Raw genomic sequence first — 26,125 nt, 5'->3', positions numbered from 1 at the left:
GAGCCAGGGCGATAGGACAGGGTGAAATGGAACCGGTTGAAAATGAGACCCCACCTTGCCTGCCGAGAGTTGAGCCTTTTTGCTGTCCTCAAGGTTTTTATGATCCGTCCAGACGAGAAAAGGCTGTTCGGCCCCCTCCAACCAGTGCCTCCACTCCTCCAATGCCACCTTGATGGAAAGCAGCTCACAGTTGCCAACGTCATAGTTTCTCTCAGAGGCCGACAGCTTGCGGGAAAGAAAGGCACAGGGGTGTAGCTTATTGTCCTTAGCCGACCTCTGAGAGAGAACAGCTCCCACCCCCACATCGGAGGCATCCACCTCCACCACAAACTGCAGGTTGGGGTCAGGCAACGTGAGGACAGGAGCTGAGGTGAAGCTGGTCTTCAGTCTCTGGAAAGCGAGCTCAGCCCGGGGCTTCCACTGGAAGCTAAGCTTAGAAGAGGTCAGTGCATGAAGGGGGGCAGCAACAGAACTGAAATTTCTGATCAACTTTCTGTAAAAATTAGCAAACCCCAGGAATCGGTGAACCTCCTTACGGCTAGTGGGAGTGGGCCAATCACCAACAGCGCTAACCTTTTCTGGGTCCATCCTGACACCCCCCCCCCCTCAGACACGATGAACCCCAGGAAGGACACGGAGGGCACGTGAAACTCACACTTCTCAGCTTTGACAAAGAGTTGATGGTGGCGGAGGCGCTGGAGGACCCGCCGGACGTGCCGAATATGAGTTTGCTCATCTGGGGAGAAGATTAAGATGTCGTCCGGGTAAACAAAAAACAAACTCATTCAGCATATCCCGGTGGACGTCGTTCACCAGGGCCTGAAAGAAAGCTGGGGCATTGCCAAGTCCAAACGGCGTCACCAGGTACTCGTAATGACCACTGGGAGTGTTAAATGCTGTCTTCCATTCATCCCCCTCCCTTATTCCAACTAGGTGATAAGCATTCCTTAAATCCAGTTTAGTGAAAACCTTAGCACCATTTAGTAGTTCAAAAGCAGTGGAAATTAAAGGGAGGTGGTATCTGTTGCGAACGGTGATCTCGTTGAGTCCTCTGTAGTCAATGCAGCACGTGTACAGCCAGTGTATGGTTCCACAGCCGTGGTCAGCATTTCGTAATTCGGCACGCTGTTGTTCAGCAAGTTGTGTGTGCAGCTAGCCGTGTATCAGTCAACCAAACGATCAGCTTATGTTAGCTCATGTACAGTTTAGAAACAGCTAATGTTAGCTTGTGTACAGGAGGAAACACATTGTCAACCAACATTTGTATCATCTCGTCATTTATAGGCTGCGTTCACAACGCCACTAAATCTCAACAATTGCGACAGATAGTAAATCTGTGTCAGTCCAAACGTTTGTAGCTCAAACGTTTACAACAGGGATTAGAAACAGTCAAAGTACAGTCAAAGTACGGCTCACCAGTGCCCTCACCTTCACTGGCGAGCCCGGTCTTTTAACGGGCAGAAGGCGATGAAATGGCCCAGTTGGCCACAGTAGATGCAGCGACCCTCTGAAACTCGTAGCTGGCGTTCCTCTGGGGTCAGGTATGTTCGGCCAAGCTGCATAGGTTCCCCCGTGCCTGGGGGAGGCGCTGTGATAGAGACAGCAGGAGGAGTGCGTCGCCTGGAAGAATAATAAGAACAGTTGCTGACCTGTTGCCTCCGCTGGAGCGGCGGGGAACTGCAGGGTCTGGTTCTGCCTCTCTCTCTCTCACACACAGACTCTTGTCAAGCTTTATAGCCGGGGCTATAAGGGAATCCAGCTCTGCAGGTAGGTCCAGAGGGGCTAATTGGTCTTTGAGAGTGTCAGAAAGTCCATCAAGAAATGCATCAAACAAGGCTGGCTGGTTCCAATCACTCTCTGCTGCTAGAGTGCAGAAATATATGGCGTAATCAGAGGCCCTCTTCTTACCCTGTCGCAGTCTCACCAGGGCTCGGGCTGCCTCCCGTCCGGAGGCTGTCTGCTGGAAGATTTGGGTGAAGGTCTTAGAGACCAGCGACAGTGAATTGCAGATAGGTGGTTTCCGACTCCACTCTGCCATCGCCCAGGCTTCCGCTCTCTCAGTCAGGTGAGAAATAATGTATGCAATCTTTGAGCGGTCAGAGGGGAAGGCAGCAGCCGGAAGCTCAAAATGCAAATCACACTGGGTTAGAAAAGCTCTGCAGTCACCTGTGTCTCCGGAGAAACGCTCTGGTCTGGAAAGGTGGATAGGCAGGGACGGAGTGGCGGGCGCAGGAGAAGCAGCATCGGACCCAGAACCAGGAGGTGCCGCCGGTATCGATTCGCCAGAGCCCGGCGGGTTCTGTATCTTCCGCATTTGGTCAATGAGATGGTTGAGCTGGGTTCCGAAAGCTGCCAAGAGGGACTCCTGACGGTCTGTCAGCTCCTTCACTTCATGGTGAAGAAGACTGATCTGTTCATCTTGACTCTGGATCTTGTGAACCTGTGCCCGGAGCACAGAGCGTACTGTATCTGAGTCCGCTGAGTCCATGTTATGGCCAGTTCGTACTGTCAAAGCTGAACCACAGGCTTGGACTCAAAATACAGACTCAGTCTCAGGTCACAAAAATCAGTCCTTTTAATCGGAAAGAGGTCGGTACACAGGTGATCAGATAACAAGGCAACAGTGTCCGAATCGGCAGGCAGGCGAAAGGCAGGGTCGAAAAGGAAAAACACAGGTCAGGAAACTACAGGGCTCAAGAAACTCACACAAGGGAACAATGCTGGAACGCTGTCACAAGGAACAAGACGAACTGGCACAGAAGGAAGGGAACACTAAGACTATATACTCTGGAGGAGGGGAGACAATGAGACACAGGTGCAACACATTAGGACAGGGCAGGTAATCAGACAGGAGGGCATGAAGTAAAGGACCTGAAACGAGACAAGAGGGGAGTATCAAAATAAAACAGGAAGTACAAGACAAAGACCACTGGGAGAAACAAAAGATAACTTAACTATCCAGACGGGGCTTGACACTTTGTGCATCAACTTACATTATTTGCTTTTGTGTGTTAGTAAAGTATCCTTATGGGTTTGTGAATATTGTTTAATTAAAAAAAGTCCAGCAAGTACGTTGTGATGAGAAAAGTATTTTTATTTAGCACATCCTTCTTAGTCACTTCTGCTGTGTCCAAATCGTAATGATTAGACTTTATGGCACAAATGCAAATTACTGGAACGTTTGAAATGTTAAAGCACAAACAGATAAATGTAAATGTTCTTACAGTAATAAGTATTAGTTAGATAAGCATAAGCCAAAAAAAAGTCTGCACGACTTTAGCTGCAGAGCAACTTACGATGGTGATTCCTTTTGTTTAATTCTCTAATGACTGATCAAATCAAATCAAATAATCTGTAGTAAAACATGTTAGATTTCTGAGAAAAAAAACTGTCATCCAAAGTAGACAATCATGAGTGAGTAATTGTGCTTTCTTTAGACGTTTATTACACAATTGTTTTTTGTTTTGTTTTTTCCTTTGGTGTCTCATTGGCCAGAGTAGAAAGAATTACAAAGTATAAATACACAGAAACTGCAACACCACAGGATTAAATCACTAAACAAAAACATGAGATGGTTACTGTGAAAATGTTACTGTCATGGTATTTGTGATGCTGTGTTTTGTGGTGGAGGCTTGCCAGTATTCAATGTCAGCTGTAATGAGATTCAGAAGGTATCAACACGAGTCTTCTGTCGTTTTCTGATACACACTGAACGCTGTAATGTCTTGTACAATATCTAATGAGTAAGGAAGGTTGTACTACAGTGTACATCCTTATGGCTATCCATACTGCTAGCACTGAGGAAATACTGCAAAACGGATTAGACCCTTAGTATGTAAAACTGGTAGTCTGCTTTAAATCAAACCACATTGCTGTGAACTGGAATGAACGCAAGTAAGGAAGCCAACTAGGACGTGTTTAATGTACTGAAAGAAATACGCAAATGTCTCTGATGGTACCAATGCTGGGCTGAGCTAGAAGGTTATCATGATCTCATACTTCACTAGGCACGCAGAATGAACAGAGGTGTGGTGAATAAGGGGAATGGATAGCGTTAACATGCTGGGATGGACTGCAGAGCTGTAAGGGGGCGGCTGGGTTGTACATGCTTTATTTATCATGTGTTGTGCATGCGGTGGTGTGGAACACATGCTGGTGGCCCTTTATCATGTTGTGGTTTGGTGCCTGGTCCTCACTGGAGAATGCAGCTGCATTTGGACACCTTTTCCGCACTAAGGAGACCATGCTGTGTGGTGGCTAGCGACTGGATTAAGCTCCAGAAATGCTTGAAGGAGATGCCCTCGCCATCAGACACACCCATCTTTTGGAGGATCTCACTCAGTCCCAGCTCCGAGCCAGCACTCTGTCAACACACAATGCAACAAAACATGCTTATCATTGGGCTTTCACATTTTTGTTATTATAATAATAAGCAAAGGAAATAGTTTTTGCTTGGCTGATTTTATGCATGCTGAATATCCACTGTTGAGTTCAGTTCCTTCTCAAGCAGCTATAAATTCAGTCAAACTGCAGTTCATACTGTGAACATCTTATCCAGTCAAATGCAGCAAAATCTATGCTTAGTCTTATAGGCTCCATTTCCATTAAATTCCGTTTCAGAGTATTCCAAATGTTATCTTACATACCGGTTGGTGAAAGGAAAGTCTTTACAATGTTATGAATTCAACATGTAAATCATCGCCTGACCAGGTGGAAAACAAAGCCCAGCAAACACCGCCCTGAAAAAATGTTTTCTGTCTCAAACGTTGCATTCCCAGCCAACACGCTATTCACATATTTCATGGAAAGTAATAACCTAATAATAACTCTAACATCCTGCTGGTGATTGTAATGACTACAATGTTGTCTAGTGACGAGGTATTTTGATATTAGCTGCTATCTCTCTAACATAATTTCACTCCATAGAATAACCTTGACAGTGGGTCCGCGGTGGTGTAGCGGTCTAAGCATGTGTCGATGCAGTTTCCCACTGGGGACTGGGGTTCGCGCCCCGGTCTCGTCAGTTCCGACCATGGCCGGACTCGATGAAGCTGCAATCATTGGCAACGCCGTCTTGGGGAGGGGGGCGGAGTCGGCTTGTTTTCGTCACGTGAAGGCGTCCCTGTGTGTGTCGGAAAAAGCAGTGGTTCGGCCTGGAGTCGCCTTGTCACGAAAGTGGGGAGGCGTCTCCTTCCAGACTGCCGGCCGGAGAGATGCAGTTGGCGAACGCATGCAGTACGAGGGTGGTGTTTGAATTAAAATAGGGATCGATTGGCCACTAAATTGGGAGAAAATCAGAAATAAATTTATAAAAAAAAAGAATAACCTCGACAGTAAAAACTGCATTTATGTTTATTGAGCAGGTGAAAAAATTTACCAAACTAACTCCTCATCACGGTGCAAGACACAGATGAAAATCTTGCTGCAGTTCCCTTCTCTCATTATGTGAGAAATTTTAAATCATATAAATAATTTAATTTCAACTAGCATGTTTCAGAGAAAGAAAGGAATGAAGTATGTTTCAAAGTTAAGACTTTCATTCCTCTTTGAAACATGCTTGTTTCAGAGAAGAGGAATGAAAGTCAGTAGGAGGACGGAATACCTATGTGTGAACGAGAGGGAGGACAGTGGAATGGTCAGGATGCAAGGAGTGGAGGTGACGATGGCGTATGAGTTTAAATACTTGGGGTCAACTGTCCAAAGTAACGGGGAGTTGGCAAGCCCACAAGCAGAGATCCTGCGGCAGTTGCAAACCATCACGGCGGCTCTCACCATCCAGCCACTGGGCCAGCCTGCCGCTGGAGTCGTGGGTAACCCGCCCCCCTGGGCCCGCTGCCCCGGTTAACCCTGTGGGGCTCAACCCGGTTCCCCGGGAGCCCTGCCTCTCCAGCCCACGACCGTTTGATGGCAACTTTGAGACCTGTGGCACGTTCATCATGCAGTGTTAGCTGGTCTTCCTGCACCAACCCAGCATGTTCACGTCTGATGCTGCCCGGGTCGCTTACGTGACCAACCTGCTCACAGGCCGAGCAGCTCAGTGGGCCACTGCTTCCTGGTCCATGAAGGCCAGTTTCCGCCTCATCTACGAGGCCTTTGAGGCGGAACTATGGAAGGTTTTCCACCATCCAGTCGGTGGCCAGGACCCTGGTGCTCGGCTGAGCAGTATCCAGCAGGCCAGAGGCAGTGTCACAGACTACTCGGTGGAGTTCAGGCTGGCCGCAGCTGAGAGCGGCTGGAACGACCGGTCACTTCGGGTCACCTTCCGGAGAGGTCTCAGCAAGGCTGTCAAGGACCAGCTAGCCACCCGGGAGGAGCCCACCTCCCTCGGGGACCTGATCAAGCTCGCCATCCGCATCGACGGACGCCTCCGGGAGAGGAGGCGTGAGCGAGCCCTGCGTGGATCCCCGTCCATTCCCCAGTCGTCCAGCACTCCTAACAGGACCCCTACTCCTGATCGCCCCACTTTCCCTGTGGCCGACCACGACGGGGGAGGAACCTATGCAGCTGGGGCACACGCGCCTTAGTCCGGCCGAACAGGAGGCCCGGTTCAAGGCGGGTCAATGCCTCTACTGTGGCCAGAAGGGACATCTGATCAGCGGCTGCCCCACTCGGTCAAAAGACTAGGCTCACTGGGGCCCCGGGAGATCCTAGTGAGCTGCCTTTCCTGTTCCCGCCGTCCTGCCCCACAGAACCATCTAGTTAGCGTTACCCTGGCCTGGACTGACCAGCGGCTCACGGTGGGTGCACTCCTCGACTCGGGGGCTGATGAGTGTTTCCTGGACTCAGAGTTTGCTGCCCAGGCTAACATCCCGCTAGAGATGCTGGAGAAGCCCATGGAGGCCTTCGCGCTGGACGAGCGCTGCCTGGCCAGCGTCACGCAACGCACCCACCCTGTCTCTCTCACCATAGCAGGTAATCATGTGGAGAGACTTCGGTTCTACATCATCCAGTCCCCGTTAGTCCCTGTGATCCTAGGGCGCCCCTGGTTCGCGCAGCATGAGCCACACATCGCCTGGGCCTCCGGTGCCATCATAGAGTGGAGCTCCTCCTGTCATGCCCAATGTCTCCAGGCTGTTCCCACCCCATCCCCCCGACGTGCCCCTAGTGCCCCGCCTCCCGACCTCTCCTCTGTTCCCCCTGAGTACCATGAGTTAGGTGAGGTTTTCAGCAAGACCCGGGCCCAATCTCTTCTTCCTCATCGGCCTTTTGACTGTGCTATCGACCTCCACTCTGGGGCACCCCTTCCCAGGAGTCGTCTGTACAGTCTGACCATCCCCGAGAAGGCTGCGATGGACGAGTACATCTCCGAGTCCTTGGCAGCGGGGCTCATTCGGCCCTCGTCCTCCCAGGTGGCAGCTGGATTCTTTTTCGTGAAGAAGGACGGGGGACTCCGACCATGCATTGACTATCGCCAACTCAATGAGATAACCGTCAAAAACAAGTACCCCCTTCCTCTCATGAGTCCCACCCTTGAGCCCCTCATGTTATGTCTGCACACATCGACAGTGCTGCATTTGATTTGGTGCTGTTCTATTGTGCTGGGATCGATTGGTGATGCCTGCGGGCTCTGGGTTGTTTGATCGGGTCTGCCTGTGATGCTGTGTCAGTCTAAATAAAGAATGCAACGTAGCGGTTGTGTCGAGCGACAGCGCTGTGTCCTGACGTGATTTCTAAATACAATATTGGCGACGAGGATGGCTGATATCTCTCTCCCACCACCTGCCCCCTTCCTGGCGTTACCTGGCGAGCCTCCGGTACCATGGACTCGCTGGCTACATAGTTTTGAAAATCATATCATCGCCTCAGGGCTCGACGACGTGAGCCAGGCTCGGAAGACGGCTCTGTTGCTACACTGCTTGGGAGCAGAGGGTCATCATGTGCTCGGGACTCTGGGGAACGTCACAAGCTTTGACGAAGCTGTGGGACTTATGAGCACCCATTTCGCTGCTCCACAGAGTGCCCTCCTTCGGCGATCTATATTCCGTCAGCGACACCGACTGCCTGGTGAGTCTGTGCAGCAGTATGTAGCTGATTTGCAAGGGCTAGCTAGCTCATGCAAGTTTGGCGCGCTTCAGGACGAGATGGTTCGCGACCAGCTAATCGAACACACCAACAACGCAAAGGTGCGTTGCGAGACTCTCCTGCTGGAAAAAGACGATCTGCTGCTGTCCAGAGCAATTACCATCGCACTACAGGTTGAGGGAGCAGCTGAGTGTGCTGCTATGCTAAATACACAGCAAGTGGCCACCTCCAGTCAAGCTGCCAACGACTCCTCCCTCTACTCACGGCTGCCCCTCGGGACGCAACCCAGCCAGAGCGAGGCGGGCGCCGACTCCACTGGGGACGTCTTGCAACTGCAACGACGGCGGTCTCGGCCCCGCCCTCAACAGTCCTGTGGTAACTGTGGGTCTCGGTCTCATGTTTCAAGGGCTCAGAACTGCCCTGCCCGTGGCCAGACATGCCGTAGCTGCGGTAAGCAAAATCACTTTGCCAGCGTCTGTCGATCTTCACCGGCTGGGTCAGAGGGCCACACCCCCCAGTCTTCAACCGCCGTCATTCACAAGGTGAGCTCTGGGCCAGTGTCATTCAAATCATGCACAGTCAACATTAATGATGTGTGCATCCCCCTGCTGTTGGACACCGGTGCAGGTATGTCTCTCCTGAATGTTGATACCTACATTCAATTTTTCGGTTCACTGCCACTGTCCACACCCTCAGCTGTCCTCTGTGGGTATGGTAACTCCAAAATCGATCTGGTTGGCTCTCTCCAAGTGACTGTCCGCTATGGAACCAAGCTGGTGCCCAATGCAGTTTTTCATGTGGCACGCCGTGGGGCCAACCTGATGGGCCTGGACCTGTTCTCCGCTCTGGGGTTCTCCCTCTTAGACACAGGGGGGGCAGCAATCCTGACTGTTGCCACACCTTGGCAGCAGAAGTGGCCATCGCTGTTTATGGGGCTGGGCTGCCTCTCCGCCTTTGCCCATCAACCTCTCCTCAACCCTGCTGTGAAATCTGTCATCCAACCACTGCACCGCATCCCGTTGGCTCTCCGTGATGGGGTCTCCGCCGAGCTGCAACAACTGCTGGAAGCTGGCATCATTGAACCGGTGGATGCGTCACCTTGGGTCTCAAACCTCGTGGTGGCTAAGAAGAAGTCAGGGGGCCTGCGTGTCTGCGTCGATCTACGTGCAGTAAATAAGGCAGTGGTCCCTGATAAGTATCCACTGCCCACCTCAGAAGAACTCACTGCTCAGTTCTATGGCTCTGAGGTGTTCTCCAAGCTCGACCTCAGACAGGGGTACTTACAGGTGCCCCTCCACCCCAGCAGCCGAAACCTCACAGCCTTTGTGACACATGCAGGAGTGTTTCGCTACACCAGGATGCATTTCGGTCTCAGCTCCGCCCCTAGCTGCTTCCAGAAAATCATGGTCTCCGTACTGGCTGGCATACTGGGCGTGGCCATTTATCTGGACAATATAGTGGTACACGGGCCCACCAGTGAAATCCACAACAAGCGCCTCAACATGGTCTTCGCAGCCCTGTCCAAGCACAAGCTAACTCTCAATGCTGAGAAATGTGTCCTCTCTGTGCCAGCCATCGACTTCGTGGGGTTCCGGCTGTCAGCGAGCGGTGTAACTCCACTACAATCCAATGTGGACGCCATTCAGGCCATCCCTGAGCCCAGCTCGGCCGCCCAGGTCGCCTCCTTCCTGGGTATGACAAGTTACTACCTGAGGTTTCTTCCCCAGTACTCTGCGACCACAGCCCCCCTGCGCCAGCTGCTGCGTAAGGACGAGCCATGGGTGTGGTCAAAGGCATGCAGTGACGCTGTGCGTGATCTCAAGACTCAACTGACTTCACCACAAATGTTGGCTCACTTCGACATCTCCAGCTCCACCTTTGTGACCTGTGATGCATTAGCCACAGCGATAGGGGCCGTGCTGTCTCAAACCCAGAACGGTGTGGAGAAGCCCATTGCCTTCGCCTCCCGTGCCCTCAACCTGACCGAGCAGCGGTACTCCGTGGGTGAGCGTGAGGCGTTAGCCTGTATCTGGGCTTGTGAAAGGTGGCACCTCTACCTCTATGGCCGCTCCTTCACCCTCAGGACAGATCACCAGGCCCTGACAGCGCTGCTGTCCACATCTGGGACAGGCCACAAACCCCTGAGGTTGCACCGCTGGTCTGACCGCCTCCGCCAGTACAACTTCAGCCTGCAGTTCACCCCAGGCAGAGACAATGTTGTCGCCAACCTGTTCTCTCGCTCTGTCTCCACCCCAGCTCCACAGACGGACACTGACTGTGTGGAAAAGGACATTGTCCAAATGCTACACACACCCCTCCAGGCCACTGTCTCTCTGCAGGAGCTGAGGGCAGCCTCCGAACAGGACCCTGTCCTCTCCCAGCTCCGCACCTACATCCAGAACGGCTGGCCTCACAAGGTCCCAGAGGAGCTGGCTGCATTCGCCCGAGTCAGACAGGAGCTCTCCTGCTGGAACGACACCTGCGTGGCACATGGGTTTTGCACAGTGGTCCCAGCTGCTCTCCGTGCACGTGTTTTGAATATGGCGCATGAAGGCCACCTGGGCATTGTGAAACTGAAACAGCGCTGCCGAGACCTGGTGTGGTGGCCGGGGATAGACAGAGATATTGAGGCTCTGGTGAAGGACTGTTCTGCCTGCCTTGTGAGTGGCAAGACTGGCCACCAGGCTCCCCCACCCCTGCAACCTCTCGCCTGGCCCTCTCAGCCCTGGGAACACCTGCAGTTGGACATTTGTGGTGAGATCCATGGAGTTCCCCACCACCAACGCTTCATGGTGGTCGCCTACGATCTACACTCAAAATGGCCTGAACTCACCACTTCTGGCACTGTGACCTCACAGATCATCATCGACTTCCTGGACTCTCTTTTCTCTCGCTGGGGCCTCCCAAAGACCATCACCACTGACAACGGCCCTCAGCTGGTCTCTGCTGAGTTCACTGCTTATCTCGAAAGCAAGGGCATCCGTCATATACGCACTGCGTACTACCACCCCCAGGCCAATGGCGGCGTTGAACGTTTTCACCAGTCACTGAAGAACGGCCTCAGAGCACACATGGCCCAAGGGTGCTCTTTCACGCAGGCCATCCGTCACACTCTGCTGCACTATCGGGCCACACAGCACTCGACCACAGGCGTCTCCCCAGCCTCTCTCATGCTAGACTGGGAACTGTGCATGCCCCTTGACAGGCTCCGCCCCTCCACACCCCAGGCACCTCCCTCTGGGGTCAGAGCCTCAGTCACTCGTCAGCAGACGCGGATGAAGCAACGGTTTGACCAGTCAAAACGAACCAGGGTGCCAGACATCAATGTGTCGGACTGGGTCAGGGTCCGCAGGCCCCACAGGGACAATAAAATGGCTTCATACTGGTCCTCTCCTCTCCAAGTCACCCGTCAGCTGGGCCCAGCCACTTACCTCCTCAGCGATGGCACTTGGTGGCACTCCAGTCGTCTACGGAAGGTGTCAGCTCCGCCACACACAGCTGGTGACACAACCTTAGCCATTCCCTCGGCATGGCGAGATGCCCCGGGGCTTCATGCAGCTCCTACACGGGCCCCAGACATTCCTGGGCCTCAGATTCCCCTGCCTTCTCCCTCCCCACCTCGGCCTGCCCAGCCTCAGGCCGCCCCGCGACCTGTTCGCACACGTTTACGCCCTGGCCATCCAGAGGACTTTGTGTCAACGTTTCATGTTTGAAATCCTACCGGGGGGGGGGGGGGATGTTATGTCTGCACACATCGACAGTGCTGCATTTGATTTGGTGCTGTTCTATTGTGCTGGGATCGATTGGGGATGCCTGCGGGCTCTGGGTTGTTTGATCGGGTCTGCCTGTGATGCTGTCAGTCTAAATAAAGAATGCAACGTAGCGGTTGTGTCGAGCGACAGCGCTGTGTCCTGACGTGATTTCTAAATACAATACCTCACCCAGGCTACAGTCTTCACTAAGCTGGACCTCCGGTGTGCCTATCATCTGGTCCGGATCCGGAAGGAGGACGAGTGGAAGACAGCCTTTAAGACGCCCCGGGGTCATTATGAGAACCTGGTCATGCCGTTTGGCGTCACCAACGCCCCGGCGGTATTCCAGGCTCTCATGAATGACATTCTCCGCGACATGTTCGACGAGTTTGTGGTGGTGTACCTCGATGACATCCTCATCTTCTCCAGGACCCTCGAGGAACATGTCCAGCAAGTCCGCCGGGTACTCGAACGTCTCCTCCGGAACCGGCTCTTCGTCAAGGCAGAGAAGTGCCGGTTCCATCCCCCTTCCGTTGACTACCTGGGCTTCGTCGTTGAGAGGGGACAGACCTGAGCCGACCCCCGCAAGATCCAGGCTGTGGTGGACTGGCCCGATCCCACATCACGGAAGGAATTACAGAGCTTCCTCGGGTTTGCGAACTTCTATCGGAGGTTCATCCGGAACTACAGCCGCGTGGCAGAACCTTTCACCAGGCTGACCTCCCCCTCCCAGCCGTTCATCTGGTCCCCGGCTGCCCGCTCTGCGTTCCAGTCCCTCAAGGAGAGGTTCACCAGCGCCCCGGTCCTGCTCCACCCCGACCCCAAGAGGCAGTTCATCGTAGAGGTGGACGCTTCGGACACCGGGTTGGGGGCTGTCCTCTCCCAGCGGTCAGCGTCTGACCAGAAGGTCCACCCATGCGCCTTCTTCTCTCGCCGGTTCCTCCCCGCCGAGGAGAACTACGACGTCGGTAACCGGGAGCTGCTGGCAGTGGTGGCTGCTCTGGAGGAGTGGCACCATTGGCTGGAGGGGGCGGAACAGCCGTTCACCATCTGGACGGATCATAAGAACTTGATGTTCATGCGGGCAACCTCAATGGTCGGCAGGCACGGTGGGCCAGCTTCCTCAGTCGGTTCGACTTCACGCTGACGTATCGACCCGGGTCCCGCAACATGAAGGCAGACTCCCTGTCCCGACAACACCCGAGGAGGGAGCCAGCTACAGAGGAGCCGACTCCCATCCTTCCTGAGGCCAAGGTGGTTGGCGTGGTTACCTGGGGCGTCGACACCGTGGTCAGGCAGGAGTTGCGCTCCCATCCCACCCCGAGCCACGTCCCTCCACGCCGCCTATTCGTCCCGGACGCAGTCCGGCCCCGGGTTCTCCAGTAGGGCCATGCCAGTCAGCTTGCTTGCCACCCGGGTGTCCACAGCACCTTCACCTTTCTGGCTCGGCGTTTCTGGTGGCCCACCATGAGGATCGATGTCAGGGACTTCGTAAGGGCCTGCTCCATCTGTGCTCGCAGCAAGGCCTCTCACCAGGCACCCGCGGGTCTGCTGCAGCCCTTCCCAATTCCAAGCCGGCCCTGGTCCCATGTGGCATTGGATTTTGTCTCCGGACTGCCTCCCTCCCAGGGTAACACTGTGATCCTGACAGTGGTGGACCGCTTCAGTAAGGGAGTGCACCTGGTGGCCCTCCCCAGACTCCCATCGGCTTCTGAGACGGCGGACCTCCTGACGAGCCACGTGTTCCGTCTCCACGGCCTTCCCCTGGACGTCGTCTCGGACCGAGGGCCCCAGTTCGTCTCCCAGGTATGGCGGGCCTTTTGTAAGGGGTTGGGTGCCTCTGTTAGTCTCTCCTCTGGCTATCATCCACAGACTAACGGGCAGACGGAGAGGATGAACCAGAGCGTGGAGTCTGCCCTCCGGTGCGTGGCCGCCAAGAAGCCCAGCTCCTGGAGCTGGTTCCTCCCCTGGGTCGAGTATGCCATCAACTCCCTGGTCAGCTCTGCCACCGGCCTCTCACCTTTTGAGGTGTCCCTGGGCTACCAGCCACCCCTCTTTGCTGCGCAGGAGTCGGAAGTGGCAGTTCCCTCCGTGCAGGCCCATCTGTGTGTGGCTGTCCTCGAAGGATCTCCCGCTTCAGTCCACCGCGAAGAAGCTGAACCTCCGGTTTGTCGGGCCCTTTGAGATCAGGAAGGTTCTCAGCCCCGCGGCGGTGAGTCTGAAGCTTCCGGCTTCCTTGAAGACTGTTGTGTAGTCGGTTCATTCATTGTTCATGCATTGCAATACCACTACGCCACCAGAGGGCGCAGTAGCCTAATGATTGTTGCTGAGTGTAGTACGGTGCTGAGGGTGATGAAGAAGTGAGGTAAAAAGAAAGGAGTTGAAAACGTACGGTGCTTGTCTCTTGCCTCGTTATTATTTTACAGCTATACTAATGTGATAAAGTCTAGTATAGGACAAATTGGCGACGAGAAATGGCGACTGCAGCTGTGCCCTTACTTGCTTTATTTCTGCCGTGTGCCGGACAACCTACAATTCCGTTCGACATGTGGGCTAGGATGTTTGAGAACTATCTGCTAGCCATTGATGCGGATGGTGATGACCGGCCAGACACGAGGTTACTTGCACTTCTTTTACATTGTCTGGGTACAGAGGGCCAGCGTGTGTTTTATACACTTGCAAATGCAGGTAGGACTTACAAAGAAGCAATGATGGCACTGCGTGCACACTTCAACCCAGCCATAAATGTTGTGGTGGAACGTCATAAGTTCAGGCAGAGAATACAGAGACCGCAGGAGTCCATTACAGAGTATGTTGCCGCGCTGCACGAGCTTGCCACAACATGTGGGTTTGACAACAATAGAGACGAAATGATACGTGACCAGATCATTCGGCGTATCCATTGTGCAAAGATACGCGAGAGACTGCTAGGACAAGCAGATGCAAATTTGACACTTGAAAAAACACTCCAGATTGCATGCCAGGCGGAAGCTGCCATCGGGTATGCGCGCACGCTAGGTTCAGAGTCCCAGGTTCCCGTGCAAGCTGTAACGTCGAAGCCTAAACGTCCATTCGAAAATAAAGGGAAATACAACCGCTCCGCACAGCCTGCAAACGCCACTCCAAGACAGGACAGATGTTGTTTTAGGTGTGGGTCGTCTACTCATCTTGCAAATGCTCCAGACTGCCCTGCCCTGAAGATGACTTGTCGGAAATGCAATAAAGTAGGTCATTTTGCCAAAGTTTGTAAATCTTCTGAAAGGTCATGTGAAAAGTCTACCAAAAAAAGTAGATGAAGTTGTTGTGCAAGTGCTGGGAATTAACGCAACCCAACCAGCTCAGAAAATATCATGTGAAGTGACTATTAATGCCAAGTCAACTTCTTGCCCAGTAGAGCTAGTGGTGGATACGGGCGCCGCTGTGTCCATCATTCCTGAACCCGTCTACAGAGAGCATTTCAGCGATGTGCCCCTGACAGGGGCACATCACACCCCTGTCGCTCGTGGAGCCTATGCGAGCATGTCTGCGTGAGGACACATTTCAGTGGACTTCAGCAGCTCAGGAGAGCTTCGAGGCGGTGAAGGACCGTATTGTAAACAACCCAGCGCTGTCCGTCTTCGACCCCAGCCTCCCCACCTATGTGTCTACGGACGCATCCGATTATGGCTTGGGGGCCATACTGACACAACTACACCCAGATGGGACAGAACGTACAGTTGCATGTGCCTCACGCACACTTAACACCGCTGAAAGCAAGTGCTCCATTGTTGAAAAGGGGGCGTTGGCCTGCGTGTGGGCCGCTGAAAAATGGAGGACCTTCTTATGGGGTACTAGGTTTACACTACGCACGGACCACCAGGCTTTGACCACACTACTTGCAACAAAAGGCCTGGGCCGCGCAGGGATGCGTATTGCGCATTGGTCTGCGAGACTACTGTGCTTTACATACAACGTGGAGTACCGTCCTGGCTCACAAAACCAGGCGGCCGACTGCTTTTCCCGTTTGCCCCTCCCTGCAGACGAGGATACAGAGCCAGTGACCGAGCCGGAGCTTGTTGCTCTGTTGGACACAGAACTGAAAGCTCTTTCAGTAAAAGACTTTACGGAGGCATGTGAGGCGTGCCCTGAGCTCACAGCTCTTAGAGCACAGATAAACAGGGGCTGGCCTAAGACAGCTAAGTCCCTACCAGACGAGCTCAAACCACACTTCGCCACGAGAAATGAACTGTCAATACAGGATGTGATTATTTACAGGGGGCCTCACCGACGACTTGTGCCAGTTGCCCTACGGAAGCAGCTGGTGGACTTGGCACACGAGACACACCAAGGGGTGGTCCGCACCAAACAGAGGCTGCGGGACTTATACTGGTGGCCCGGTATGGACACGTGTGTGCAGGAGACTATCCGCTCATGTGGATCGTGCCAGATGAATGATAAAAGTGCCAAGATGCATTCTGCTCCTCTCCAGCCCATCCCACTCCCGGATGCCCCATGGCAGAAAGTGGGGATAGACATAGTGGGACCGTTCAAGTCAGCTACTTGGGACTGTCGCTTTGCTGTGACACTGACTGACTACTACGCAAAGTGGCCAGAGGTCGCTTTCACTTCAACTATCACTACCGCTGCAATCACTACCTTCCTGTCTGCTGTGTTCTCCCGGTTTGGAAATCCTATCGAACTGGTGAGTGACAATGGAACACAATTCACCTCTACCGAGTTTGCAGACTACCTTGCAGCGAGAGACAATAAACACAGTAGAGTGTCTCTTTACTATCCACAAGCGAATGGAGCCGTGGAGCGCTGGAACCGCGCTCTCAAAGAAACACTACTCTCTGCCGAGCAGGAGAGAAGGCCATGGAAGCCATACGTACAGGATTTCTTGTCCACCTACCGTGCTACCCCACATGGCACCACCGGGGTGTCACCGTATGAACTCATGTACAACCGACTGATGCGCACCAAAGTGAACATTGGCCCTGCACGAAAACCTGACCCACTGTCGGAGGAACAACTACGCAGTCGGGTTGCTGCCAAACAGGAGGCATCGAAAACCTACACTGACAAGAAAAGGGGAGCACGTGTGCCTAAGATCAAAGAGGGAAGCTTAGTCAGAGTGAGGAAACCTTTCCAGGTGAAAAGGGAACTGTCTAAGTTTCAGAGACCTACCCGAGTGATACGCAAAGCTGGTTCGAGTGCTTATGTGCTAGAGGATGGGCGTACGTGGAACGCTGCCCACCTCTCTCTGGTCCCTGAAAGCGGAACAAACAGGGAATCCGATCCAGAGCCAATTGACAACCCTGCTCCAGTGCCGGAGTCGGCCCGACAACCTGAGCCGCCCCAACAACCAGTTGGCACTGGGGTCATGGACAGACCTGTGAGAGTAAGAAAGGAGCCTGCTTGGCTGAAGGACTATGAACACTAGTTAGTCCAATGGACGGTGAGAAATGAGGAGAGAATAAGTGGATGTGAAAATGTGGAAAAAAAATACTGTTGATACTAAAATGTGAAAAAAACAATGCTGTGACTAAGAAAAAAAAGAAATGTTTGTTTTGCACTGATTTTGATTGATACCATGTTACTGTGATTTTAGTGCCTTGTGATTGAAAGTGCCTATGTTACACTGATTAACATTTTTGGGATTACAGGTTCAAGATTTCCTGCTATATTTTATTTACAGTAATATTACAGTGGAACTGTGGTTCATGGTTATTGTGGTTGATGGTTACTATAACATTTCTATTGTGGGAAGTTGTGTTGATGCTGATAGCACTTGAGTTATTGTACTACTGATGTCTGTGACATGGGACATAGCATTTTCATGTACGGGTAAGCTTCTTAAGAGAGGGGGAATATGTTGTGTAGTCGGTTCATTCATTGTTCATGCATTGCAATACCACCACGCCACCAGAGGGCGCAGTAGCCTAATGATTGTTGCTGAGTGTAGTACGGTGCTGAGGGTGATGAAGAAGTGAGATAAAAAGAAAGAGTTGAAAACGTACGGTGCTCGTCTCTTGCCTCGTTATTATTCTACAGCTACACTAATGTGATAAAGTCTAGTATAGGACAAAGACCCATCCCGTGTTTCCTGTGTCTCGGGTTAAGCCTGTCTCCCACAGTCCTCTGATGCCTCCGGCCCCGGCTCCACCTCCCCCTGAGATCGTGGATGGGCACCCCCAGTGGATGGTCCGCCGGCTGCTAGAAGTCCGGCGCCGAGGTCGGGGGTTCCAGTATTTGGTGGACCGGGAGGGCTACGGTCCGGAGGAACGTAGCTGGGTCTCCCGCCAGCTCATCCTGGACCCTGGGCTGCTCACTGAGTTCCATCATTCCCATCCCGACAAGCCGGGCAAGTCGCCTGGTGGCTCCCGTGGAGGGGGGGGGGGTACTGTTATGGCTCGCCCACCCCGCGCCGTGGCTCGCCCACCCCGCGCCGGCAGCCAATCAGCTCGTCAGGGCTGGGCTTAGCCGTCAGGGCTGGGCTTAAGTTTGGTGGCCTCCCACGCGGCCGTTGTCAGTTCGTGTTATAACCTCCTCGCAGTAGCGGCTACTCTTCCCTCACGGCCCTTTTCTCTCCGAACTCACCCCAGCCCTTGGTTCATGTTTTCCCTTGCAAAGTTTCCCCGTGGAAGTATCCTGCCGTGTTCCCGTTTTGGATTACCCTCGAGTTTTTCCCCTTGGACTTTCCGTTTTTTCCTTGTCGCTCATTGCCTTCCTGTGTTTGACTATTTGTACGCGTAAGGAATAAAGTACGCCAGTTTTCGGCTAACCCCATCTCTGTCTGGTGTCGTGCGCTTGGGGTCTTCCACAAACCCTAACAGTCTGCTCGCTGAGATTCCGGACCTCACAATGCTCATCTTCTCATCAGCAGTCACCAAGCATGGAGTGGAACTCTACATCACCACCAAGGGCCCCCCAGTCTACGCCCGTGCACGGCTCCGCGACCCAGCCAAGCTCGCCATTACCAAGGTGGAGTTTGCCAACATGGAGCGCCTCGGCATCGTGCGCCTTTCCGACAGTCCATGGACCTCGCCCCTGCATATGGTCACGAAGGCTAACGGCGGCTGGCGCCCATGTGCTGATTACCGCCGCCTTAACAACGTCACGACGCCAGACCGCTACCCCGTCCCGCACATCCAGGACTTCGTGCACTTGGCGGGGGCCGTCATCTTCTCCAAGGTTGACCTCGTGCGCGGATACCACCAGGTGCTGGTCCGCCCACAGGATGTGCCGAAGACAGCAGTAATCACGCCGTTCGGCCTGTTCGAGTTCCTGAGGAAGCGGTTTGGGCTCAAGGGAGCTGCACAGACCTTTCAGCGGCTCATGGACTCTGTGCTGCGAGATATGCCGTTCCTGTTTGTTTACCTGGACGACATTCTCGTGGCCAGTACGTCCGCAGCGGAGCACCTGGTCGACTCCGGCAGCTGTTCGAACGGCACAGCTAGCATGGGCTCGTCGTCAACCTGGCAAAGTGCCAGTTGGGCCTGCCAACCATTGACTTCCTCGGGCACCAGGTTACAAAGGACAGAGCAACCCCCCTCCCTGACAAGGTGGACGCCTTCGCCAGGTTCCCACGCCCGAACACGGTGAAGTCCCTGCAGGAGTCCCTGGGCATGGTGAACATTTACAACCGGTTCATTCCCCGGGCGGCTCATTTCATGCGCCCCCTGTATGAGGCTCTGAAGGGTAAGGACCCCAAGGGCCCAGTGGACCGGTCGGAAGAGAGGAACCGGGCGTTTGAGGACGCTAAGTCTGCGCTGGCTGATGCCGCCTTGTTGGCGCAACCATCACCAACTGCCCCAGTAGCACTCACCATGGATGCCTCAGATTACGCCGTGGGGGCAGTGTATGAGCAGTGGGTGGGCGGAGCCTGTCAGCCGCTTGTTTTTTTTCATCCGCCAGCTGCGCAGCAGTGAGAGGAAATACAGTACCTTCGACCGGGAGCTTCTTGGCCTGTTTCTCGCCATCTGCCGTTCCTGCTGGAAGGCCGCCGGTTCTCTGTTGTAATACAGTAATTTGACAATGGGTGTCGCTAATGCGCTGTACTGTCCTCTAGTGTCTGCTTGTATATGCGGTTTGACTTTCTGTCACAGCCTCTCACCCTTGACATCAAAGCGATCGCCCTTGATACCTGCTATGCCAGCTGACACCTGCTACACCAGCTGACACCTGCTACGCCAGCTGACACTTGCTACACCAGCTGACCCCCCTTCACCCCGGCAATCGCCCTCACCCTTAAAAGGCCTCCACTATGGACCAGTCTTCGCTGGAACATCGCCATTCCTGGACTTCTGCCTGCCTGTCTACCTGCCAGAGAGCCAACTGCTGCTCTACCCCTGAGATCGGTCACTTCAATAAAGACTGGATTCTTCCCTTACCTGGTTGTCCCGTCTGCTTTTGGGTTCCTTCCCGATACGTGACAGTACGTTCCAGCCACTATGGACCCAGCAGACCATTCCACCACAGACCTGGCCACGGTCTGCCAGGCTGTAGCCAACCAGGAATCGATCCTCAGCCAGCACAGCCAGGTGCTACAGGGGATGGCTGACGCCCTCCGTGGGCTCAGCTCAAAGATCTCCGGAATCCAGACCCAACTTGGTGCCTCCGCTAGCCCGGGATCCGCCCCTCCAGCTCCGCCACCCCCAGCGCCATCAACTTCGGCTAAGGAACCATGGGTTGCCCCGCCCGATAAGTATGATGGAGATTTTGGACTTTGTCGCCCTTTTTTGATGCAGTGTGAGATTGTGTTTAACCAGCAGCCCCAGTCATATTCCACGGATGGAGCCAAAGTCGCTTACATCATGGGTCTTCTCCGGGGAAGCGCTCTGGATTGGGCTACAGCGTTGTGGGAGATGCGGGCCTCCACTTCCTCATCCTACGCTGAGTTCACCACTGCCTTTCGCCAGGTTTTTGATCATCCCGTGCGGGAAAAGGATGCGTCAAAAAGACTGATCTCTCTCCGCCAGGGTTCCCGCATCGTCGCTGACTACTCAGTTGAGTTCCGTACGCTATCAGCGGAGAGCGGATGGAACAAAGAGTCCCTCCAGGCCGGCTTTTCCAACGGTCTCAGCGAATCCATAAAGGACGAATTGGTTTCCTAACCCGAGCCTGGAGGGTTGGAGGAATTGGTTACCCTGGCCATTCGTGTGGACAACCGTCTCCGGGAGCGGAGGCGAGAGAGGACGCGCCGCTTTCCTGGTCACAACAACTTACCACGGGCTACACCTCCAAACTCTGGGGGCCGAGCTCGCTCGACTGAGGTTGCCGTCCTCCGAGAAAGCCCGAGGCGTGACTCTTCCCCAGCTTCCGAGCCGATGCAACTCGGCCGCTTCCGACTCAACCCGGAGGAGCGTCAACACCGCATCACCGAGAACAGCTGCTTGTATTGTGGTCAGCCTGGTCACTTTCTCGCCCCCTGTCCTCACCGTTCCGTCAAACTAGCAGGCTCACGAGGGAGGGGGAGGATCCTCATGAGCCCAACTGTCTGCCCTCTGTCTCCTCGTCCACGTACCCAGTTGCAAGCTACCATCAGCTTTAAAGGTTAGTCCACTAAACGTTTGGCTTTAATTGACTCTGGAGCTGATGAAAGCTTTTTGGATGCAAGTGTTGTGAAGCAGCTAGGTCTTGCCACTGTGAGTCTGGACCAGCCTCTTGAAGCTAATGCCCTGGATGGACGTCTCCTGGCCCGGATAACCTCTAATACCGAGCCTGTGCGCCTCCTGTTGTCGGGAAACCATCAAGAGGAGTTAAGTTTTTTCGTTATCAATTCTCCCTTTGTTCCCATTATACTTGGTCATCCCTGGCTGGTTAAGCATAGTCCCCATATTGATTGGTCATCGGCCAGAATTTCAAGTTGGAGTCCCGTCTGTCATGCCATATGCCTCCAGTCTGCTCTGCCTCAGTCTGTCCCCTGTCAGGTGTCAAGCTCTGAGACCTCTGACCTGTCACTGGTGCCTCCAGAGTACCATGACCTCCAAGCCGTGTTCAACAAGCAGCAAGCTCTCTCCCTGCCTCCTCATCGCCCCTATGATTGCGCTATTGACCTGCTGCCGGGCGCTCCCCTCCCCAGCAGCCGCCTATATAGCCTCTCCAAGCCTGAGCGGGAGTCCATGGAGAGGTACATCAAGGACTCCTTGGCTGCTGGTCTTATTCGCCCATCATCATCACCCCTTGATGCGGGGTTCTTTTTTGTGGCCAAGAAGGACAAGACCCTCCGGCCGTGTATTGACTATAGAGGCCTCAATAACATCACAGTCAAGAATAAGTACCCTCTGCCCCTCATGACTTCTGCTTTTGATTCTCTCCAGGGAGCCACAGTGTTCACTAAACTAGACCTCCGCAATGCTTACCACCTGGTCCGGGTTCGAGACGGAGATGAATGGAAGACTGCCTTCAACACCCCCCTGGGGCATTTTGAATATCTGGTGATGCCGTTTGGTCTCAATAATGCCCCAACTGTCTTCCAGAGTCTCGTCAATGACGTCCTACGTGACATGTTGGATCGTTTCGTTTTTGTTTACCTGGATGATATCCTGATTTTTTCCAGAGACCTGTCAGAGCATGTCATGCACGTCCGCCAAGTCCTTCAACGGCTTCTGGAGAACCGCCTTTTCGTAAAGGCAGAGAAGTGCGAATTCCATGCCCCTTCAGTCACCTTCCTGGGCTACATCGTGGCCGATGGGCAGGTGAGAATGGACCCCGTCAAGGTCAGAGCGGTTCTTGGGTGGCCAAGCCCGACCAGCCGTAAGCAGCTTCAGAGGTTCCTCGGGTTTGCCAACTTCTACAGACGGTTCATCCGCAACTACAGCCGCGTTGCGGCCCCACTAACCGCTCTTACCTCCACCTCCAGACCGTTCCTGTGGACCCCTGTAGCAGAGGCAGCTTTCCAAGCCGTCAAGCACCGTTTCACCACAGCTCCTATCCTCATCCAGCCAGACCCAACCAAGCAGTTCGTTATAGAAGTGGACGCCTCTGAGATTGGGGTGGGGGCAGTCCTTTCTCAGCGCTCCAGTGAGGATGGCAAGACACACCCCTGTGCCTTCCTGTCTCGCCGTCTCTCCCCAGCTGAAAGGAACTATGATGTGGGGAATCGTGAGCTCCTGGTGGTGAAATTGGCACTGGAGGAATGGCGACATTTTCTGGAGGGGACTGAGCTCCCTTTCATAGTGTGGACTGACCACAAGAACCTGGAATACATCCAGTCCGCAAAGTGACTCACCGCGCGCCAAGCCAGGTGGGCGCTCTTTTTTGGTCGTTTTAATTTTTCTTTGACGTACAGACCTGGCTCCAGGAATGCCAAGCCCGATGCTCTGTCTCGTGTGCATGGGGAGGAGTCTGAGCCCAAGCTCCAACCTGACACCATCGTTCCCTCTACCTGTGTGGTTGCGGCTGCGGCTGTCACCTGGAACATTGAAAGGGAGGTCATGGCAGCACAACAGACTCAGCCTGGCCCAGGTAACGGTCCCCCCGGGCGCTTGTTTGTTCCAGACGCTGTTAGATCTAGCGTGTTGCAGTGGGCTCACTCTTCCAAGCTTACCTGCCATCCTGGAGTAACCCGTACCCTAGCCTTCCTCCGCAGGCGGTTCTGGTGGCCTTCCATGACGGAGGATACTGGGTCTTTTGTTTCTGCCTGTCCTGTTTGTGCCCAGAATAAGCCCTCCACTCGGGCCAGTGCCGGTCTGCTGCGCCCCCTGCCTGTTCCACACCGTCCCTGGACGCATCTGTCCTTGGATTTCGTCTCTGGTCTGCCCGCCTCCGACGGTAACACCGTTGTACTGACTGTCCTTGATCGCTTCAGTAAATTTGCTCACTTTTTGCCCTTGTCTAAACTGCCTTCGGCCCGAGAGACTGCGGATCTGCTGGTCAGGGAGGTTTTCCGGGTCCACGGTCTTCCCCGTGATATAGTGTCTGACCGTGGCCCCCAGTTCACTTCTGCTGTCTGGAAGGCTTTCTGCTCTGCCATCGGTGCCACCGTCAGCCTGTCATCGGGGTTCCATCCTCAGACCAACGGCCAGGCCGAGAGGGCCAACCAGGCATTGGAGACTGTCCTCCGCTGTCTGGTGTCTGCCAACCCATCCTCTTGGTCCTCACAACTTCCCTGGGTAGAATATGCCCATAACACCTTGCCATCGTCTGCTACTGGGTTGTCCCCTTTTCAATGCCTTTACGGCTATCAGCTCCCCCTTTTTCCTTCTCAAGAGGTAGACATTCCGGTTCCGTCTTTCCAGGCCCATGTCCGTCGGTGCCGGATCGTCATCGCACCCCTGCTCCAAACTACTCCCCCGGTGACCAGGTATGGCTCTCTACCAAGGATCTACCCTTGAGATCAGACGCTAAAAAACTGTCCCCCAGGTATATTGGTCCCTTTCCCATTGTCAAAGTCATTAACCCCTCTGTGGTCCGTCTGAAGCTGCCCTGCACTCTCCGGGTTCACCCTTCCTTCCATGTGTCCTGCCTCAAACCTGTCTCTACCAGCCCTCTAGTTCCTCCGGCCCCCCCGCCCCCACCTCCTCGTATGATCAACGATCATCCGGTTTACACCGTTCGTTGTCTCCTGGACTCTCGTCGCCGCGGTCGCGGCCTGCAGTATCTCGTGGACTGGGAGGGATATGGCCCGGAGGAGAGGTGTTGGGTCCCTCGTCGCCTTGTCCTGGACGCGAACCTCATCCGGGACTTCCACAGGACGCACCCTGACGGGCCTGGTAGGTCGCCCGGTGGCGCCCCTCGGAGGGGGGGGGGGGTACTGTCACAGCCTCTCGCCCTTGACATCAAAGCGATCGCCCTTGACACCTGCTACACCAGCTGACGCCTGCTACGCCAGCTGACACTTGCTACACCAGCTGACACCTGCTTCACCCCGGCAATCGCCCTCACCCTTAAAAGGCCTCCACTATGGACCAGTCTTCGCTGGAACGTCGCCATTCATGGACTTCTGCCTGCCTGCCTACCTGCCACAGAGCCACCTCCTGCTCTACCCCCGAGATCGGTCACTTCAATAAAGACTGGATTCTTCCCTTACCTGGTTGTCCCGTCTGCTTTTAGGTTCCTTCCCGATACGTGGCACTTGAAAGAGCAACAGGTTATGGGCCCAGAGCGTCGCTAAAAGGCTGTTTTACACGGAGTTTTGTGTGAGATAAACGGTGTTGTGGAATTCACAATCGAAGATAAGCTGTTTATTGACAAGCTGAGCGGACCAGAGAACTGGGCAACGTGGAAATTTCAGATGGAACACTTGCTGAAAGCGAAAGGACTATGGGGCCTGCTAATGGAGACGGATATCCTAGCCGCAGATGCTAATGCACACGCACAAGCTGAATTCACGAAACGGAGAGAGAAGGCATTCTCTGTGTTAGTGCTGAATGTAAGTACACCCCAGTTGTACCTGATAACAAGTTGCCAGCCTCCAAAAGAGGCTTGGAACACGCTGAAAGGTCATTTTGAGAGAGATACTTTGGCAAATAAACTGTTCCTGAAGAAAAAATATTTCAGATGTGAAATGAAGGAAGGAGAAAGTTTAAATAAACATTTAAAACGAATGAAGGTACTGGCTGATCAGCTAGGAGCAATAGGTTCTGTGATTGAAGAGGAAGACCAAATTATAACACTCTTGGGTAGTTTGCCACCAAGCTATGCTACAATTGTCACTGTGCTAGAAAGAAAGATTGACAATTTGACACTGCAGTTTGTTCAGCAAGCATTAATAAATGAAGAGCAAAAGCGAGTGAATGCCAATGATAACTCCAGTGGTGCTACGTCAGGTGGTGCATCAGCCATGTCCTCACAATTTCGTGGAGATATGCAGGCTAACTCCAAGGCAGTGGGAGCTGAAAGACCAAGCACGTGGAGATGTTACAAATGTGGGAAAGAAGGACATATAAAGCGCGACTGCCCAAGTTGGAAAAAGAAAAAGAAAACCCACAAGGCCAAAAGCATGATGTGTGAAGATGCAGAAGATTCGTCTGAAAGTGCCTTTGTCGCTAAAGAGGCCACAACAGGTTGAATGGTTGGTTGACTCGGGAGCATCAAAGCACATGACATGTGATAAAGAAATTCTTCAAGACTACCAGTAATTCTCAAAAGCACAGTCTGTGAAACTTGGTGACGGCGGGGTGGTTGACGCCCTAGGACTTGGCAATGTCAAAATGAGAATGACTTTCAAAGTAAGTGATGTAAAAAATGTCACAATGTATGATGTGCTCTATGTTCCAAAGCTATCTGGGAATCTGTTCTCAGTGGGAGCTGCTGCCAGAAAAGGAAATACGGTGCAGTCCAAGAAGTCTCGCTGCTACATACATGGGAACGATGGAACTCTTCAAGGAAGGGGAACACAAAGATGTGACGGGCTGTATCAGCTGGAC

The 26,125-nt window shown here is 53.7% G+C and overlaps 1 protein-coding gene across 1 annotated transcript in view; it reads right to left on the bottom strand.

The window, feature by feature from the left end:
* Positions 1-3,073: 3,073 nt before the first annotated feature.
* Positions 3,074-26,125, bottom strand: part of s100v2 (S100 calcium binding protein V2) — a 46,208-nt gene continuing 23,156 nt past the window's right edge. The window contains exon 3 of the mRNA XM_056298193.1: positions 3,074-4,363. Within this exon, the coding sequence (XP_056154168.1) occupies positions 4,193-4,363 (171 nt within the window). The 3' untranslated portion in view covers positions 3,074-4,192. The remainder of the gene's footprint in view (positions 4,364-26,125) is intronic.

This window comes from Lampris incognitus, chromosome 18 (genome assembly GCF_029633865.1).
Source record: "Lampris incognitus isolate fLamInc1 chromosome 18, fLamInc1.hap2, whole genome shotgun sequence".
Classification (NCBI taxonomy): domain Eukaryota; kingdom Metazoa; phylum Chordata; class Actinopteri; order Lampriformes; family Lampridae; genus Lampris; species Lampris incognitus.
This window is presented reverse-complemented; position numbering and strand designations above follow the sequence as displayed.